The sequence below is a fragment of the Chiloscyllium plagiosum genome, unplaced genomic scaffold, assembly GCF_037043375.1.
Source record: "Chiloscyllium plagiosum isolate Xiang-an unplaced genomic scaffold, Cpla_swu_hap1 HiC_scaffold_37, whole genome shotgun sequence".
Classification (NCBI taxonomy): Eukaryota; Metazoa; Chordata; class Chondrichthyes; order Orectolobiformes; family Hemiscylliidae; genus Chiloscyllium; species Chiloscyllium plagiosum.
This window is the reverse complement of record NW_028270175.1, coordinates 17,970,632-17,991,311: the sequence shown is the minus strand read 5'-3', so window position 1 is coordinate 17,991,311 and position 20,680 is coordinate 17,970,632. Positions and strand designations below refer to the sequence as shown.

At 41.4% G+C, this 20,680-nt stretch overlaps 1 protein-coding gene across 7 annotated transcripts in view; it reads left to right on the top strand.

Annotated features, from left to right (window-relative positions):
* The window catches only part of camta1a (calmodulin binding transcription activator 1a), a 1,306,542-nt gene that overhangs the window by 636,839 nt on the left and 649,023 nt on the right, over window positions 1-20,680 (top strand). For all 7 annotated transcript variants that reach the window (XM_087980408.1, XM_087980405.1, XM_087980404.1 and 4 more), the window contains exon 3: window positions 985-1,052. In XM_087980408.1, coding sequence (XP_087836534.1) covers window positions 985-1,052 — 68 coding nt within the window. The remainder of the gene's footprint in view (window positions 1-984; window positions 1,053-20,680) is intronic.

The following is a 20,680-nucleotide window of genomic DNA, read 5'->3' as shown; positions in this document are numbered from 1 at the left end:
ACATTTTACAGCAGGAAGATAAAGTTTACTCTCTACATTAGCAAATACAATTGGCAATTTTTTACACCAAGCAAAACAAATAGTTTCATAAATTATACCAAGTTGGTGCTGTTGCTAATGAACCTCAATTGTAATTGCAACCTATTGCTTATAGTGGATGTGGATGCAATATAAATTGAACAATTACAGTGTGTTGTAGAAATTAATACAGGGTCCATTGGTGCGTTGTATTATGATGGCTGATGGGGAAACTAAGCATCTGGTACAAACCCACTTTTCCTGCACCATGATAGATTTCCAATCAGCAGTATCCCTCTATCCTATGAAACAAGAGTTAATGCATTAGCTTATGGCAGAACAGGTCAGTAATATCATTCATCAGACTTCTTGTAATTTGTAAGGATGCAGGGAAAAAGCAGGGACATAAGAAACTAACAGGCTGACCAAAAAGCCAGCACAGTACTATGGGCTGAATATATCATATTATGTTATTATGAATTCTGGGAATGGTGCATAATGATTAATGCCATGATTATGGCATAGGAGGGGACAGGTCTTGTAAATGGGATTGGAGAGGGACAGATTAAAAAAAAAACTTCTCCTAATTCTCTATTCAAAAGAATGACGAGGCCAAATGTCTCTTTTTAATTAGAGATTTTGTTGTTGGTATCCTCTGTGGAAGAATGGTATAAATGACCATTTTTAAAAAATACTGTGTTATTTCTTCAACCCAACCCTTGTGGAACTGTGATTTTATATCGACCATTATGGAATTACTGTTTGGATATGAAGCATGCGATTAGAAACCTTGATTTTTTTTTTGTTTTGGAAAGGAATGATTAATGAATGATCACAATTCTTTTATACCTTTTTCGTCTTTGAGAAGGTTTCTGTTGGAGGGAGATCTTGTGCACAAAGCAGATTGGTATGTGAATTCTACTTTGCATCTAAAGTGATTTTTTTACTTCTGTTTGTGTCTTTCAGGAAATTGCAGCTTATTTAATAACATTCGAGAAACACGAGGAATGGTTAACAACATCCCCTAAAACTAGGTAAGTGTGAATTGCATTCTCTCTCTCTTTATCTGCACAATGATATTGATTAATATACAGAATTGCTTGTAAATTCAGTGCTTAATTGAGAATGTGGTGATTCCTCATTTCAAGGTTCATACACCTCAGTGGTCTGACCACAACCCAGTGTACTAATGGGATAAAATATTTATTGAGCAATGCAGTTGCGGTTCTGCACCATGGTAGAATTCACGTGTTGGTGAACTTTGGCCTGCTGCTGCAACTCAAGATGAGCTAGAACAGCCTGCATTGTTCCTCATGCAGGAACACTCCTATTTAATGGAAATCTAAAGTATTTTCCTATGTCTTACTAAACTGTGTTGTCAGTCAGCAGTCACAGCACCTATTAATATCAACATCTCTCCTTCAGTACGTTTTTATCCCTAAAAATTCAAATGTGCTAATCATTGCAACCTGAGCATGGCTCACAAAGGAGTCTGATTATTTTGCAGCATGGTGCTAATTTCTTTTCTCACCTCTCCTAATAAAGCTGCATTCTTATTCTGGCTTCACTTTTCAATCACTGACCCGACTGGCATGTGAAAGCTGTGAAAGAGAGAACTGGATTGGGGAGAGCAATTTGACCATATGCAACACCATATCCCAAACCTATTCTTGTAATTAAACCAATGCTAAGGCATGCACCCACCAATGAGGAGAAGTCAGTGCAATTGAAAGTAGGAACTGTTTCCTGTCTCATCATCCCTTTTCCAATGTTCAGAATTATTGAAGCCATTTGTGAGCCTCCACAGATTACCATCCAATTTATAATGTGTTGTGCACATTCACTTTAATTGTGCTGAGTGGCTTTGATCAGTTGACACTAAGCACAAGAAATGTTTGTTCTTGAATGTTGTGTGACAGATGAGGAAAGTGTGCTGTGAAACCTGAGAGTATATTTCACCAGTTGAAAGAGCAAGAAGTAAGCGATTTTGCAATTGAAGGTTACTCTAAGTCTTCTGTAAACTGATGTCTAAGAATGGCTTTGGAAATAAAACCAGACTGATTCCAGGTTAGGGCACAAGACAGACTCTAAACAAGTCTGCTTTAGGCCTCATAACTAAAACGCATTGTCTGACCTGAGGTATCACCTATTTTATATTGTTAAAACCTTAAGTTATTTCTGGGCAGTAACTTGAAAGAAATTCTGGGATTTATATAATAATCAAACAACCTGCATCTCCATTCTAACTGATTAAAGACCTAACAGCCAACTAGGTATGTTCAATACATTCGCAACAGTTATATGACCCTTTGATCTTTTACTTATAATTTCTGTGTCCAATATATCCTCCCTCACTAGCACCTAAAGGAGGAGTGGAGCTCCGAAAGCTTGTGTTTTCAAATAAACCATATGACTCTGAGTATGATCCGGTGTCATGTGATTTTTGATGATCTCTAAGAAGGTTCATAGGGAACATTATGACAAGAGATTCAGTGTGAAATCTTGGTAGTACCTGCCCCATCAGCTACCTCTAATAGACTGCCAATATTAGAGTCTATGAGACTGTAATAAGTCCAGAATCTAATAAGTCTACAGAATGTGGTCACTGTTATGCAGTATACAGTCCTCTGAATCCCCAGTGTCCCCTTCTGTTTTTAGGTTAATTTAGTGATCAGGAATGGTAGTCATGAATGACTACGAAGGGGGTGAACAAATTTCCTTTTTAGCCTTTTAGGTTGGTTGCAACAAAGGCTTAAGTTATAGAACATAGAACATAGAAGAATACAGCGCAGTACAGGCCCTTTGGCCCTCGATGTTGCGCCGATCCAAGCCCACCTAACCTATACTAACCCACTCTCCTCCATATACCTATCCAATGCCCGCTTAAATGCCCATAAAGAGGGAGAGTCCACCACTGCTACTGGCAGGGCATTCCATGAACTTACGACTCGCTGAGTGAAGAACCTACCCCTAACTTCAGTCCTATATCTACCCCCCCCTTAATTTAAAGCTATGCCCCCTTGTAATACCCGACTCCATATGCGGGAAAAGGTTCACACTGTCAACCCTATCTAACCCCCTAATCATCTTGTACACCTCAATCAAGTCACCCCTAAACCTTCTTTTCTCTAATGAAAACAGCCCCAAGTGTCTCAGTCTTTCCTCATACGATCTTCCTTCCATACCAGGCAACATCCTGGTAAACCTCCTCTGCACCCGTTCCAGTGCCTCCACATCCTTCCTATAGTATGGCGACCAAAATTGCACACAATATTCCAGATGCGGCCGCACCAGAGTCTTATACAACTGCATCATGACCTCAGGACTCCGGAACTCAATTCCTCTACCAATAAAAGCCAGTACGCCATATGCCTTCCTCACCGCACTATTTACCTGGGTGGCAACTTTCAGAGATCTGTGTACATGGACACCAAGATCCCTCTGCTCATCCACACTACCAAGTATCCGACCATTAGCCCAGTACCCCATCTTTTTGTTATTCTTCCCAAAGTGAATCACCTCACACTTAGCTACATTGAATTCCATTTGCCACCTTTCTGCCCAGCTCTGCAGCTTCTCTATATCCTGCTGTAACCTGCCACATCCTTCCTCACTGTCAACAACTCCTCCGACTTTCGTATCATCCGCAAACTTGCTCACCCAACCTTCTAACCCCTCTTCCAGGTCATTTATAAAAATGACAAACAGCAATGGTCCCAAAACAGATCCTTGCGGAACACCGCTAGTGACGGTACTCCATGAAGAAACTTTGCCATCAACTACTACCCTCTGTCTTCTTCCATCCAGCCAATTCCTAATCCAAACCTCCAACTCACCCTCAATGCCATATCTCCGTATTTTCTGCAGTAGCCTACCATGGGGAACCTTATCAAACGCCTTACTAAAATCCATATATACCACATCTACCGCTTTCCCCTCATCAACCTCCTTTGTCACCTTTTCAAAGAATTCAATAAGGTTTGTGAGGCACGACCTGCCCTTCACAAAACCATGCTGACTATCCTTGATCACATTATTCCTATCCAGATGTGCATAAATCCTATCCCTTACAATTCTCTCTAAGACTTTGCCCACAACAGAAATGAGACTCACCGGCCTATAGTTACTAGGGTTATCCCTACTCCCCTTTTTGAACAAGGGAACCACATTTGCTATCCTCCAGTCTTCTGGCATTACTCCTGTAGACAAAGAGGACATAAAAATCAAGGCCAATGGCTCTGCAATCTCCTCCCTTGCTTCCCAGAGAATCCTAGGATAAATGCCATCAGGCCCAGGGGACTTATCTATTTTCACCTTTTCCAGGATTTCCAACACCTCTTCTCTACATACCTCAAAGCCATCCATTCTACTTATTTGTGACTCAGTATTCACATCGACGACAATGCCCTGTTCCTGAGTAAGGGGTATGGGTGGGCTGCGCTTCGGTGGGTCGGTATGGACTTGTTGGGCCGAAGGGCCTGCTTCCACACTGTAATGTAATCTAATCTAATCTAAAAGTATTCATTCAGTGTCTCCCCAATCTCTTCCGCCTCCACACGCAACTTCCCACTACTATCCTTGACTGGACCTATTCCTACCCTAGTCATTCTTTTATTCCTAACATACCTATAGAAAGCCTTAGGGTTTTCCCTAATCCTACCGACTAAGGACCTTTCATGTCCCCTCCTTGCTGCTCTTAGCTCTCTCTTCAGGTCCTTCCTGGCTACCCTATAACTCTCAATCGCCCCAATTGAACCTTCACGTCTCATCTTGAGATAGGCCGCCCTCTTCCATTTAACAAGGGATTCCAATTCCTTATTAAACCACGGCTCCCTCGCACGACCCTTTCCTCCCTGCCTGACAGGTACATAATTATCAAGGACACTCAATAGTTGCTCCTTGAACAAGCTCCACATATCATTTACACTCTTGCCTTGGAGTCTACTTTTCCAAGCCACACATCCTAAGTCATGCCTCACCGCATCATAATTTCCCTGACCCCAGCTATAACTCTTGCCCTGTAGTACACACTTATCCCTCTCCATCATGAGAGTAAAAATCACCGAATTATGGTCACTATCCCCAAAGTGCTCACCTACCTCTAATTCTAACACCTGGCCTGGTTCGTTACCCACATTACCATTCCTTACCATTCTTACCATTCCTCTCTTCACTTAAAATCCAGTTAACTAATGTTTGCTGTAGCAGTAAGGAACCAATTACAAGGTTTTCTGGAGTTAATAAAGACCAAATTTATTAACTGGTAGCCCTGAGATAAATAATAAATAAATCCAACATATGGCCTTTGCTCAAGTCACTTGGCCTTCTCACACAGGTACTAAGATTGTAGCCTGTGTAAAAAGAGGATAGAAGTGTGTACACTTCAAAGATCTTTGGATGGTAGGAGGCATGAGATTTTAACTTGAGACGATAATAAGTTAGTTGGTTTCTGGAACCCTCAGCATTAGCAAATATTGTCTTAAGATATATTCTAAATTCTTCTATTTCCTGATGTCTCTTTACAGTCAGTATTGTCATTATGCATTTTCTTCTTAAGAGATAGAAGGAGGGAGGGAGGAAGGGCCATCTCTGCGGCACGGTGGCTCAGTGGTTAGCACTGCTGTCTCACAGTGTTAGGAACCTGGGCTTGATTCCAGCCTCAGGCGACTGTCTGTGTGGAGTTTACACATTCTCCCTGTGTCTGCATGGGTTTCCTCTGGGTGCTCCGGTTTCCTCCCACAATCCAAACCAAAGGTTAGGTGAATTGGCCGTGCTAAATTGCCCATAGTGTTCAGGGATGTGTAGGTGAGGTGCATTAGTCAGGGGTAAATATTGGATAATAGAGTAAGGGGAATGGGTCTGGGTGGGTTACTCTTCGGAGGGTTGGTGTGGACTTGTCGGGCCAAAGGGCCTGTTTCCACAATTTAGGGATTCTGTGGATTCTATTCTGTCTCCAGTTTTCAGTTCTTGTTCTGCCCAAAAACATCCTTTGAAATAGCAGTTTGATTGAATGTTACATCTGCTGAATTGATTGCTTCCAGGCTTGATAATTGTAGGCATTGCTCCCCTCAAAGGTAAACGTTCTGGTAAAGGTGTAAGCTAAATACAAGTTGAGAACCTTGGAGTTGCTGACTGGTGTCATTTGCCCTGGGTAAAATATTAATCTCAGCTTATACTATCTTTTGTTTAATTCTCATCATCTTCATGGAACTTGACCAACTTGGAGAGTCAGATGAGGCCGGGGAATATTTTAAGTCAGAGCTTTTTTGTCTCTATTTAAAACTGTTTCAATTCATGAGAATCTCAGGTATCAAGTCACCCAATGGGATTGTAGTTAACCAATCTATACCTCATGTCTATATTAATTAGATAGGCCTAAGACTCATCAGAGCACTTCTGAGCCAGGAGGCCCAGGTTCAAGTCTCACCTGCTCCAGAGGTTTGTACTAACATCTACCATTGAGCAGGTTGATTAGACAATATCTAAGAGATCAAATTGGTGGCAGTACTCTACCCCAATGACAAGCCATCAGTGCTTGGTACTACAGTACATGACATGGTATTCAGTGGTATGGATTGTTTCATAAAATTTGTGATAAAAGTCCATTCAATTTAGGAGACAAGTAGTCAGCAATATTCTATGAAGCAGCAGCAGACCAAAAGCAGCACTCCAGAAGAAAGCCTTCACCTCATAGCTCAGGCACAGATAGGAACAGATAAAACAGTACAGGAAGAGAGCAAAAACTAGTCACACGAGGAGGTTACATATGGGAAGGATCTGTGGGATAATTTCAGAATTCTATGAGTAAAGTTAGAATTCCCAGTTGGGGGTGGGGGATATTTAAAATAACAATGCAAAATACCAAGCTGGTAAGATAGAAAAGGAGTACTTAAAACCATCAAGATGAGTATTGCCACCATCTTAGGCATGGCTACTGTAGACAGAGGAGGATAACAACATAAATTATACCAGTGCTGCTGAACAGAAAGGCTTCATAGCAGAATTAAAATGACTAGATGGTGATTAATAAGTTTTTAAGGATGAAAACTAATTTAAAAATTGTGAGTTTTGAAATGTCTGTGGTTTAGAATCAATATTTTTCATTTTTGAAACTGTACTCATGCCTTAACATCAGCTTCTTAAAGTTATTTGAAGCAGTTCAGCTAGCTCCAAGAGACCAATTGGTTCAGAGACATCAATTATTACTAACCAGAAAAGGGACAACCAGACAAAGGTTTTGTTGACATTTGTAGACTTTTGTAAGAACAAGAGAAATCCATTAATCTACTACCTATATTGGCAGAAGAGCAATGTTTTCTATTGTCAACTGGAGGAAGGTCCCTGACTCTATATAAAGTGTGGAAGTGTTTTATAATCCCACCATCACTGTAGGAAATTAAGAAGATAAACGTTTGCAAGGTTGGTCAGAAGATGCAAATACTGAGAATAAGAATGAGCAGCAGAACTCACTTGAGCTCATTGAGAAAATGTTAATTGGGGTTGTTCAGACAACAGAACAGACTCATACGTAAACTGCCGCGACAGATTTGACTTTGTTACCAGAAAATGAGTCAACACAAGATTGAGCAACATTTTAATCTTGTTTTCCAAAGAAGTATCAGTACCAATCACAAAGATAATGCTAAGTGTACTGCAGTTCTCTCGCACCATGTCTGAGGATTGAAAATGTCTACTTCACCAGGAAGACAACCATAGAATGTGAATGAAGATGACAAGACTGAATTGGAATAAGGGAGGCATTTTCAGGATAGTAGTCTGTGACTAGTAGAGTGACAGAGTGATCACTGATGGGACCACAGTTATTTCTAACATATTAATTGACTTGAATGATAGAAGTGAATGAGCTAATACAAAGTTTGTAGGTGACATTAAAAAGTGGGTAGAAGGCAAGTAGTGGGGATAATACAAAGACTCTGAGAAGATTATAGGAACACAGGAACAGGAGTAGGCTATTCAGTCCCTCAAGCCTGTACCACGATTGAATTAGATCATGGCCTAACTCCATATACCTTTGGCCCAATTCCCTTAATACCTTTGCTTAACACAAAATTATTGATCTCAGATTTAAAATTAACAACTGATCCTACATCCACTGCCAATTATGGAAGAGAGTTTAATACATCAACCATTCTTTGTATATAGAAGTGTTTCTTAACATTTCTCCTGAACAGGAGCTCTTCATCAGGAACGCGAGGTGGGGGGCGGCCCAAGGGGGCTGAGAGATAAATGGGACTGGGGTGGGGCTGGGGGGAAGGTAGCTGGGATGCGATAGGTGGATGAAGGTGGGGGTGATGGTGATAGGTCAGAGCGGATAGATGCGAAGGAAGATGGACAGGTAGGAGAGGTAGTCCAAGAGGGTGGTGCCAAGTTTTTTTTTTAGATTACTTACAGTGTGGAAACAGGCCCTTCGGCCCAACAAGTCCACACCGACCCGCCGAAGCGTATACCACCCAGACCCATACTCCTACGTTTACCTCTTCACCTAACACTACGGGCAATTTAGCATGGCCAATTCACCTAACCTGCACATTTTTTGGATTGTGGGAGGAAACCGGAGCACCCGGAGGAAACCCACACAGACACGGGGAGAATGTGCAAACTCCACACAGAGAGTCGTCTGAGGCGGGAGTTGAACCCGGGTCTCTGGCGCTGTGAGGCAGCAGTGCTAACCACTGTGCCACCGTGCCACCCACTAAGTTGGAGGTATGGATCTGAGATAAGGTGGGGGAGGTGAAATGAGGAAACTGGTGAAATCAACATTGATCCCGTGTGGTTGGAGGGTTCACTTCCCACAGGGAGTGCTGGAGAAACTCAGCAGGTCTGGCAGCATCTGTAGAGAAAAGCAGAGTTAATGTTTCAAATCTAGCGATCCTTCATCAGAATTGTTTCAAAAGAAGTGGTGCAATGTATGCACAGACTCTTTTTGCCTACACAGAATAAGGTTCAGTTAATGAATATATGTAGCTTCTAGCACATGCAAATGAAACACATTGCAAGTCAAATTGATAATCTTAAATTCATTTGTTATAGAGTCATAAAGATGTACAGCATGGGAACAGACCCTTCGGTCCAACTTGTCCATGCCGACCAGATATCCCAACCCAATCTAGTCCTACCTGCCAGCACCCAGCCCATATCCCTCCAAACCCTCCCTATTCATATACCCATCCAGATGCCCTTTAAATGTTGCAATTGTACTAGCCTTCACCACTTCCTCTGACAGCTCATTCCATACATGTACCACTCTCTGCGTGAAAAAGTTACCCCTTAGGTCTCTTTTATATCTTTCCCCTCGCACCCTAAACCTATGCCCTCTAGTTCTGGACTGTCCCACCCCAGGGGAAAGACCTTGCCTATTTATCTCCTCCATGCCCCTCATGATTTTATAAACCTCTATAAGGTCACCCCTCAGCCTCCAACAATTTAGGGAAAACTGCCCTAGCACTTTAACCCTCTCTCTATAGCCCAAATCCTCCAATTCTGGCAACATCCTTGTAAATCTTTTCTGAACCCTTTCAAGTTTCATAACATCCTTCCGATAGGAGGGTGACCAGAATTGCATGCAATTTTCCAAAAGTGGCCTAACCAATGTCCTGTACAACCGCAACATGACCTCCCAATTCCTGTACTCAATACTCTGACCAATAAAGGAAGTTTAATCCTTATTACTATCTGGATGTTTTTGAAAATATTATTCTGTAGTAAAGTTACAACTATTGCTGGATACTATGTCATGAGTTTTGCAAGTGTCGTGATGGACTTGGGGAAGTATGCTGGTTCATTTTCCCCACTACTCCTGAGGTTGTCACAAAGTTATGAATTTAATCAAATTACTCGAAGTTTCACACAGGCAGCATTGACTTCAAAGTGCACCCAATGTCAGGAGTGTGGAGGGGGTGAATTTTAAGATAGAATTCTTCAGTCTCCTCCTCCTCCTCCTCACTCTAGAGTATTTTATTACTGAATTCATGGTGTGAAGAGGAACACAAATGAAATCATTAACAACTATAATTTGCTAGCATTCACATTGCTTTACTAAGATTTAGTGGGAGATGTGAACATAAATGTCAAGCTTTCAACAGCTTATTCACACATTGATGCAGAGGTTGCTGCAGTACAAGCTCAGTGCTTTGCATGTTTTCACATAATTATGTGTGTTTGCCTACGTAACAATAATCACCACACTCTAAATACAAAAAATCATTTTTAGCGTAGAGGTGTTTGAAACTTGTCGACAAAGTGCAAAGTGGTAAATAAATGGAATATATCTTTATTGTATTGGTACAGCAAATAACAGGCATACTTGCAATGGTTTACTGTTGCTTCACAGTACATCTATACTTAAACTTTATTTTCCAATGTTTGTCTCCTCTTCTCCCATCTTATCCTGACTCTTGCAGGGCAGACTTGAACAGTTTGAGCAGCAGTCCTTAGATACCTTGCTTGCATAGGCCTGTATTTTCAGATCACAGTATCAAGAATGGAAGAATTTGGAAGGGCAACATGTATTGGCACAGGCTTAGAGGGCTGAAGGGCTTGTTCCTGTGCCTAGTTCTAATGATGCTGCACAAACAAATGCCACTCAGTCTGTGCTTTTCCAAAAGAAACAGTTGAATTAATCCCACTGCTCTGTTCCTTCCCTTTCGCACTATGTTGTTTTCCCCTTCAACTACTCATCAAATTCCCTTTTAAAATTACTACTAAATCTTCACTTTTCACACAGCTCATTTCATTTTATAATGATTTGTTGCACAAAATTATCTCCATCCCTGTCTCTGACACATAGTCCCTCATTTCTTTTGCCTATCACTCTAAATCTATGTCCTTTCGTTCCTGACCCTTCTGGCACTGCTCACAATTTTTCCCTATTTCATCAGTAAAAGACATTATAACCAAATGTGGTAAGGCTCATGCAGAAGGTACTGGGTAGTGTACAAAAGGCAGAAGCCTGGGGCCAAGCACAGAGCTGTATCCTCTCACTGTTATTTATGTTTCTTATTTTCTAAATTAAAACCTAACTGCTGTGCGAGATATTAATTTTGATATATGATGCCTTAAGTGAGAGCGACTTACAATGCATAGTACATGATTATATCATTCTAAAATATCCCGTTGTGCTTCACAGTTGGATAATTTTTGAAATGTTGTCCACTCCTTAAGAAAGATACATTCAATTTGTGGGATGAGGGGGGAGCAGTGTTGGTGTGGGGTGGGTGCAGTGCAAAAAATTGAAAAAATGAGTCGGTTTGCACATATTAGGCTTGTATTCACCAAGTAAAAAAGATCAAGGGATTGGGGTCTTGTGATGCAGTGGGCATGTCCCTACCTCTAGACCAGAAGGTCCAGTTGAAGTCCTACCTGCTCCAGAGGTGTGTCACAATATCTTTGAACAGACTGATTAAAAATATCTGAAAGATTAAGGAATGATCTAATTGAAATGTTTAAGGTTATTGAAGGAATTGTTAGGGTAGAGTAAGTGAAATTTTTACCTCACATGGTATACATAATTTTAAAACCAGAGTGGGCTGTTCAGGGATGATATCTGGGAGCCTTCATACACACAAATTCAGAGGAAATCTAGAACTCTGTCTCATGAAATGCTGTTGAAACTGAGAGTCACTTGAAAATTTTAAAACTGAGATTGTTAGATTTTTGTTTGACAAGAGCATGAACAAAGGTGGGAAAATGGAGTTAAAGTTCATGTCAGTTGTGATCAAATTAAATAGCCGCACATATTGAAGGAATTGAATGACTTGCTGTTGGATAAACAAATGTGGTAGTTATTTTACACACAGCAAGATTCCCTAGAAGGCAATAAGGTGACTGACCAGATAATTTATTTCTGCTGGTTCTCACAAATGAAAAATTCCCACACACCCGAAAAACGTCTTGCCTTTTTAAAAAATAAATTTCAACCTGTCCAATAGACGTATAAAATCACTGAAATGAATTTTTGGAAAATCCTTTGCATTTATAGAGCTCTATTATTTTAAAATGTTTTTAAGCAATAGTCATGACAACTGCATAAGTGGCCATGTCTGGGAGATACATGTCAGAACCTTCAACAGCTGAAAGAGAAAAGGCAGGTTCATGGTTGAGGTGCATGTGAAACTGACAGACAGGATGAGACCAGCTTGTCCATCAAACCTGCAACATGCTCCATCATGACAACCAATGGTTATGATGCTCATGATCATCCATCTCCCAGCTTTGTTTGCCACATAATTTCCTGGATGATATAGAAAACAGCAATGGAAAAACAATCGGCCAACTCAGGAGTGTTTTAACATTCATCAATGTTGAAACGAGAGGTCTGATTTGGCAACATTTTGCCAGCTTTTCCTCTCTCAAGTAATTAGAGATCTGCTCTGTATTTCCAACACTTTCTACCCTTATGTACAGGTCAAGGACTTGTTTGATAAAGTACTATCTGAAGGTGGATGCAATTTCAGTTCCTGTCCACGATTATGTGATTATTCAGATGATTCAGAAGTAAGACTGTGCCTCTTAAACAGTTTGGTCAGCACTGATCCCTGCCTGGTCTTCTCGGCCTTTTTTTTCTCATTGCGTTTGCAAATATTTCCTAAGTAACAGTTAGGTGCTTGTTTAATGTGAGATTTGACAAGCTTTTACATGCTTAAAGTTTGAAGCAATGGCATGACACGATCCGTGTGACTCTATCTTTACTTTGCTCTGCAAGTGATTTGTTCAGCAATTTTTGAGAAACTCAGTCAAACAGCACAAGATTTTTCCCATTGTTTCTCACTTTTGTTTGTAGCCCAATAACAGAACAAAGCTATTTTTCCACTTTCCCATCAAACTCTCCTATGGCAAATACAGCATGGGTTAGATACAGAGTAAAGACCCCTCCAGTATGCCTTAGTCATTAACCATTTAGACCTGTTTGAGTGAAACTGCTAATCAGTTACTGATGGTTGTGCTGCAACCTGTGGCCACTATCCTATGTTCATTTCACAAAGGACCTTGCAATCACTAGGCAAAGGAGAGTGTTAATTAGTAATTTGGAAGGAAAGATACTTTATGGTAAATTATATTAGAATGATACTCTGTGAAAGGAGACCATTCAGACCATTGTGCTGCTCCTGTTAGAAAATAGGAGCAGCACAATTTGTTCCACTTTATTGTGGTGCATTCATTATATTGTTAAGATATACAGGTGAAGGGCTGTGTTTTTTAAGTACCACAAAAACTGATGGGCCATATGGGTAGTAGGCACGAAGCAGGCATACAGAATGCTTAATCTTGTAAATAAGCCAAGTATCAAAAAAGAATTAGTGTTTTGTTTCATACCTTCGCCAACTGGTGTGGGATCAATTTAACAACATTTGCTCTGTTCTTTCTTGATTGCATAGCAGATTTTTCCACGATTAATCCAATTTTCTTTTGGAAGTTAGAATATGTTAAAAATCTTAGATCTGCCCCACATCCTATTAATGTTTCAATGGTAAATTGTTATGTTTGCACTTCTAATGGAAAGTACCTACGGTAATTTTATCAAAACAATTATCTCCAATAATAGTAAGCAATAAGATCATTGGCTGGAAGGAGTAATTATAGCATGACATGTTTACATAGGCAATGTCTTTTGTGAATGTGGACAGAATGAAAATATATATTTAAAAATAGTGTGAAGTTACTTTAAAATGTTTATAGCATTCAATTACATCCTTTTGTCCCAATCTATTTAGCCCTAACCCTGTAACTGTATTTCACCTGAAAGACATAATCTTTTTGTGCAGTGCAAAGGAGGATTAGCTGGTAGCACTGATTCTGAGCATTCTGAAACATTTTATTGAATTTGTTGGCCTGTCAGAGATTCCTACATACAGCAAGACACCTTTTCCCATAGTAGAGAAAACCCTGTAATACATTGTGTCAGAAGAGATGCTGTAGAATCACTTGAGATGATTAAAAGGCTCTTGAATTTGTCATTTGTTTTCTACACTGTTGACTGTTCCCAGCCTTTGAGTGTTTTCAGGTACTGAAAATTTGATTTGTAATGAAGAAAAGGAGAATCATCGTCAAGGATGAGTTGCTAGAGAGTTAGCTGTCACAAGATTTAAGACTACATAGCCCAATAATAATAGCATAATTAAGTTACTGCTTAGACATGTAGGATGCAGGAACTATTGGATTCAGGTTGTGTTGTGTGCAATGTCAAGTCTTGAGTCTAGTCTGAGATGATGAATCTGACAGATTTAATTTTTGTACCCTCAATAGCTTGTTGCCTTAAAGTGAATTTCCCGAAAAGTTATTAAATCAGGAAGGGTCACAGATATGACACCCTATCAATGCTGAGTAAGCTGACCTCCATTTTGGTTACAGAAGGATCACTATATTAAGGAGAAGGATGGCAGCCTGTGATCACCATTCTGTGACCCCCTCCATAATGCCTTTGTAGATGTTTGGTTGAGGACAGAATTGATACTGCTTGACTCAGCCTTAAGTGAGTAAATGGTCTGTCAGTGTTCACAGGATAACCACATATATGAGGAACAAGTACTGGACAGAACTATATCTAAAGAGGCAGAAAGCAATAAAATTAGATGGAAAATAGTAAATATGATCTGTTTCAGTATAAACCTAATCAGCCTGTAAAAATTAAAAAGGCACAAAATACTGTGGCAAAGGTTTGATGGTGCCCCGAATCAGTCATATAAGGTCTTCTCTTCAAGCGTTTGGCCACTTGTGATAATATGTTTGACGTGTCAATTTGTTTAATAACATTTATGTGAAGCACCTTATACACCTTGCTGTCGAAAAAGCATTGTTACATATCAAATGACCAGGAATATCATCATGATATGTCCAGTCAGATTATTTCATTCTTAGAGGTTGTTGCTTTATAATGTTTGCCATGACCGCATTTGCAGGAGGAGGAAGGAGAATCTTCTGTACAAAATCAGCACAGTTTGGTTGAAAAGGCATGTTGTAAGTAAAAACAAAATCTTCTGAACTTACAGAGTAGTTCACTTAATACCGGAAAGGGTAGAATGTCTGGTTAACTTTCAAGGCAGAGCTATCAGTCTAGCTCAGAGTCATTCCTTGATTCATTTATCAGAGTCCAGTTACTGCTTGCTCTTAACATCAACTGATTTTTTCTGTTGAAGACGTTTGGCAGAGTTCTTCACAGTTGCTCAAAATTTCATGGAATCGCAACAGGAGATGTGTACACTGTTGGAAAAACATGAGTTGTAATATATTTATGATATATTATCATATTATCAGCATATCATATGTGTGTTGATTCATGGATTAAATCAGGGAAATGGTACAAGTGAGGATCATGATTTAATTTTAGAGAGAATGTCTTTTGGAACTCTCACAATAAAATGTTAAGATCGTTATTGTAGACTTAAGTGGAATCCAGTGACACCAGATATTTCATTTTTAATAGGCCTATCTAAGAGACTTGCTGCTCAATAATTTCACTGGGGTCATTGTTCAAATGCATATCAATCTATCTTTATGGATGTTCTGTTATTAATTTATTTATTTTGTGGGATGTGGGCATCACTGGCTGGCCAGCATCTATTGCCCATCTCTAGTTGCCCCTTGAGAAGATGGTGGTGATCTGCCTTCTTGAACTGCTGCAGTCCACCTGCTGTGGGTTGTCCATTAGGGAGGAAATTCCAGGATTTTGACCCAGTGAAGGAACGGAGATGTACTTCCAAGTCAGGATGGTGAGTGGCTTGGAGGGGATCTTGGAGCTGGTGATGTTCCCATATATCTGTGGCCCTTGTCCTTCTAGATGGAAGAGGTTGTGGGTTTGGAAGGTGCTGTGTGAGAATATTTGGTGATGTTCTGCAGTGCATCTTGTAGATAGCACACACCGCTGCTATTGTGGGTTGGTGGTGGAGGGTGTGGTTGCTTGTGGATGTAGTGCCAGTCAAGGGCACTGCTTTGACCTGGATGGTGTCAAGTTTCCTGAATGTTGTTGGGGCTGCCCTCATCCAGGCAAGTGCGAAATATTCCATCACACTCCTGACTTGTGCCTTGTAGATGGTGGGCAGGCTTTAGGGAATCAGGAGGTGAGTTACTCGCTGCAGTATTCCTCGCTTCTGACCTGCTCTTGTAGCTGCTGCATTTATGTGGTGAGTCCAGTTGAGTTCCTGGCCAATGAAAACCCCCAGGATGTTGATAGTGGGGGAGTCAGTGATAGTAACACCATTGAATGTCAAGGGATGGTGGTTAGGTTGTCTCTTAATGGTGATGGTCATAGCCTGGCATTTGTGTGGCATGAATGTTACTTGCCATTTGTCTGCCCAAACCTGGATATTGTCCAGATCTTGTTGCATTTAGACTTGAACTTCTTCAGTATCTGAGGAGTTGCAAATGGTGCTGAACGTTGTGCAGTCATTGGGGAACATCCACACTTTTGATTTATGCTGGAGGGAACGTCATTGATGAAGCAGCTGAAGATAGGTTGGGCATATGACACTACCCTGAGGAACTCCTGCAGAGATGTCCTGGAGCTGAGATGACTGACCTCCAATAGCCACGACCATCTTCCTATGTGTCAGGTATGACTCTAAACACTAGAGAATTTGCCCCCTGATACCGATTGATTCCAGTTTTGCTAGGGATTTTTGATGCCACACTCAATCAAATGCAGCCTTGATGAGAAGGCTATCACTCTCACCTCACCTCTGGGATTCAGCTGTTTTGTCCCTAGCGAGAAGATTTGAGAAGATTTGTAGCTCACGTTGAGATTTTGGATGTAGGTTTGCTCGTTGAGCTTGAAGGTTCATTTCCAGACATTTTGTCACCCTGGTAGGTAACATTTTCAGTAGCTCTCAGGTGAAGCACTGCTGAAAATTCCTGCTTTTTATTTATATGTTTGTGTTTCTTTGGGTTGGCGATGTCATTTCCAGTGGTTATGTTATTTCCTGTGGTGAAGTCACTTCCTGTTCCTTTTCTCAGAGGGTGGTCCCTGTTTGAACCAAGGCTTTAATGAAGTCAGGAGCTGAATGGCCCTGATGGATCCAAACTTGGCGTCACTAAGCAAGTTATTGCTGAGCAGGTGCTGCTTGATAACACTGCTGATGACACCTTCCATCGCTTCACTGATGATCAACAGTAGACTGATGAGGTGGTATTGGGCGTGTTGGGTTTGTCCTGCTTTTTATGTACAGGACATACTTGGGCAATTTTCCATTTTGATGGATAGATGCCAGTGTTGTATTGTACTGGATACAGCTTGGCTGGGGAGTGGCAAGTTCTGTTGTTGGAATGTTGTCAGGGTTTGTGGCCTTGGCAGTATCCACTGCTTGCAACTGTTTCTTGGTATCATGTGGAGTGAATTGAATTGGCTGAAGACTGGTATCTGTAATGCTGGTGACTACTGGGGAGGCTGAGGTAGATCATCCACTTGGCACTACTGGCTGAAGATTGCTGCGAAAGCTTCAGCCCTATCTTTTGCACTGATGTGCTGCGCTCTTCCGCTGTTGAGAATGGGGATATCTTTGTGGAGCTTCCTCCTCAGTGAGTTGTTTAATCATCCACCACCATTCATGACTGGATGTGGCAGGACTACAGAGCTTAGATTTATTTCATAGGTTGTGGGTATGCTTAGCACTGTCTATCACTTGTTGCTTAAGCTGTTTAGCATGCAAGTCCTATTTGGTGGCTTCACCAGGTCGACATTTCATCTTCAGGCATGTCTGGTGCTGTTCCTGGCATGTCCTCCTGCACTCTTCAGTGAACTAGGGTTGATCCCTGTGGCTTGATGGTAATGGTTGAGTGAAGGGATATGTCAGCCATGAGGTTACAGATTGTGTTGAAGTACAATTCTGCTGCTTTTGATGGCCCACAGTGCCTCATGGATGCCTAGTCTTGAGTTGTTAGATCTGTTCGAAATCTTCCCCATTTAGCACTGTGATAGTGCCACTCAACAAGATGGAGGTTATTCTGAAAGTGAAGATGGGACTTCATCTCCAAGAGGACTATGAGGTGATCACTCTTATCAATACTGTCATGGACAGATGCAAATGCAACTGGCAGATTCGTAAAGCTGAGGTTGAGTATGATTTTTCCCCATGTTGGTTCCCTCACCACATGCTCCAGACCCAATTTAGCAGCTATGTTCTTTAGGACCCAACCAGCTTGCTCTGAAATACCACTGCCGAGCCACTCTTGGTGGTAGACATTGAATCCCCCACCCAGAGTACATTTTGTGCCCCAGCCATCCTCAGTGATTCCTCTAAGTTATTGAACATGGAGGAGTGCCAATTCATCAGCTGAGGGAGGATGGTATGTGGTAAGCAGCAGGAGGTTTTCTTGCCTATGTTTAACCTGAAACCACTAGTACTTCAAGAGGTGCAAAGTCAATGTTGAGGACTCCCAGGGCAATCCTCTCCCAACTGTAAACCACTGTGCCGCTACCTCTGCTGGTGGGTCAGGACATATCCAGGGATGATGATGGTGGTTTCTGGGACATTGTCTGTAAGGTACGATTCTGTAAGTATGATGATATCAGGCTGTTCCATGACTAGTCTGTGAGACAGCTCTCCCAATTTTGGCACTAGCCCCCAGATGTTACTGAGGAGGATTTTGCAGCATCGACAGGGCTGTTTCTGCCATTGTCTTTTCCACTGGCTAGGTTGATAGCAGGTGATCCGTCCAGTTTCATTTTTTTGAGACTGTAGTAATTGATGCAACTGAATGGCTTGCTACGCGAGTTCAGAGGGCAATTGAGAGTCAACCATGTAGGCCAGATCAAATGAGGATGGCAGATTTCCTTCTCTGAAGGGCCAATTGGGATTTTTCAACAATCAACATGGTTATTAGTAGATTCTTATATCCAGACTTTTTTTTATTGAGTTCAAATTCCACCATCTGCTGTGGCGGGATTCGAATCTGGGTATCCAGAACATTAGCTGGGTCTCTGGATTAATAATCTATCGATAATACCATTGTGCCATCACCTTTCTTTGCCATGTCCCATGACTCCAATGGTATTCCTGGCAATGAGAAATGGCCATAATTATATCCCTTTTTCTCATAGGCAACCCCAACTCCAACTTTTTTGCCAGTCGAAAAGCTAATTTTATCAAGTTCTTCCCTCATAAATTAGTTAATTTGTTGCTGAGATATAGAATTTCAGAGAGTCTTTGGTATCTAATAATTGTACCTTCATATTCTTCAAATAGAGTCATAGAGATGTACAGCACGGAAACAGACTCTTTTGTCCAACTCGTCCATGCCGACCAGATATTCCAACCCAATCTAGTCCCATTTTCCAGCACCTGGCCCATATCCCTCCAAACCCTTCCTATTCATATACCCATCCAGATGCCTTTTAAATGTTGCAATTGTACTAGTCTTGACTACTTCCTCTGGCAGCTCATTCCATACACATTCTCCCCTCTGCGTGACAAAGTTGCCCCTTAGGTCTCTTTTTTATCTTTCCCCTCTCACCCCAAACCTATGCCCTCGATTTCTGGATTCCGCCACCCCAAGGAAATGACTTTATCTATTTATCCTATCCATGCTCCTCATGATTTTATAAACTTCTATAAGGTGACCCCTCAGCCTCCAACACTCCAGGGAAAACAGTCCCAGCCTATTCAACTTCTCCCTATAGTTCAAATCCTTCAACCCTGGCAACATCCTTGTAAATCCTTTCAGAACCCTTTCAAGTTTCACAACATCCTTCCATTAGGAAGGAGACCAGAATTGCACGCAATATTCCAACAGTGGCCTAACCATAGGGTCACAATGTCATAGAGATGTACAGGACGGAAACAGACCCTTTGGTCCAACACATCCATGTTGACCACATATCCCAACCCAATCTAGTCCCACCTGCCAGCACCTGGCCATATCCCTCCAAATCCTTCCTATTCATATACCCATCCAGATGCCTTTTAATTGTTGCAATTGTACCAGCCTCCACCATTTCCTCTGGCAGCTCATTCCACACATGCACTACTCTCTGCATGAAAAAGTTGCCCCTTAGGTCTCTTTTATATCTTTCCCCTCTCACCCAAAACCAATGCCCTCTAGTTCTGGACTCACCCACCCCAGGGAAAATACCTTGTCTATTTACTCTATCCATGCGCCTCATGATTTTATAAACCTCTATAAGGTCACCTCTCAGCCTTCGACATTCCAGGGAAAACAGCACTAGCCTATCCAACCTCTCCCTATAGCTCAAATCCTCCAACCCTGGCAACATCCTTGTAATTCTTTTCTGAACCCTTTCAAGTTTCACAACATCCTTCCATTCGGAAGGAGACCAGAATTGCACGCAATATTCCAAAAGTGGCCTAATCAATGTCCTGTACAGCCGCAACATGATCTCCCAACTCCTGTACTCAATACTCTGACCAATAAAGGAAAGCATACTAAACGCCTTCTTCACTATCCAATCTACCTGCGACTCTACTTTCAAGGAGCTATGAACATGCAGTCCAAGGTCTCCGTGTTCAGCAACACTCCCTAGGACCATGAAGTGTATAAGTCCTGCTGAGATTTGCTTTCTCAAAATGCAGCACCTCGCATTTATATGAATTAAACTCCATTTGCCACTTCTCAGCTCCTTGGCCCATTGGCCCATCTGATTAAGATCCCGTTGTAATCTGAGGTAACTTTCTTCGCTGTCCATTACACCTTCAAT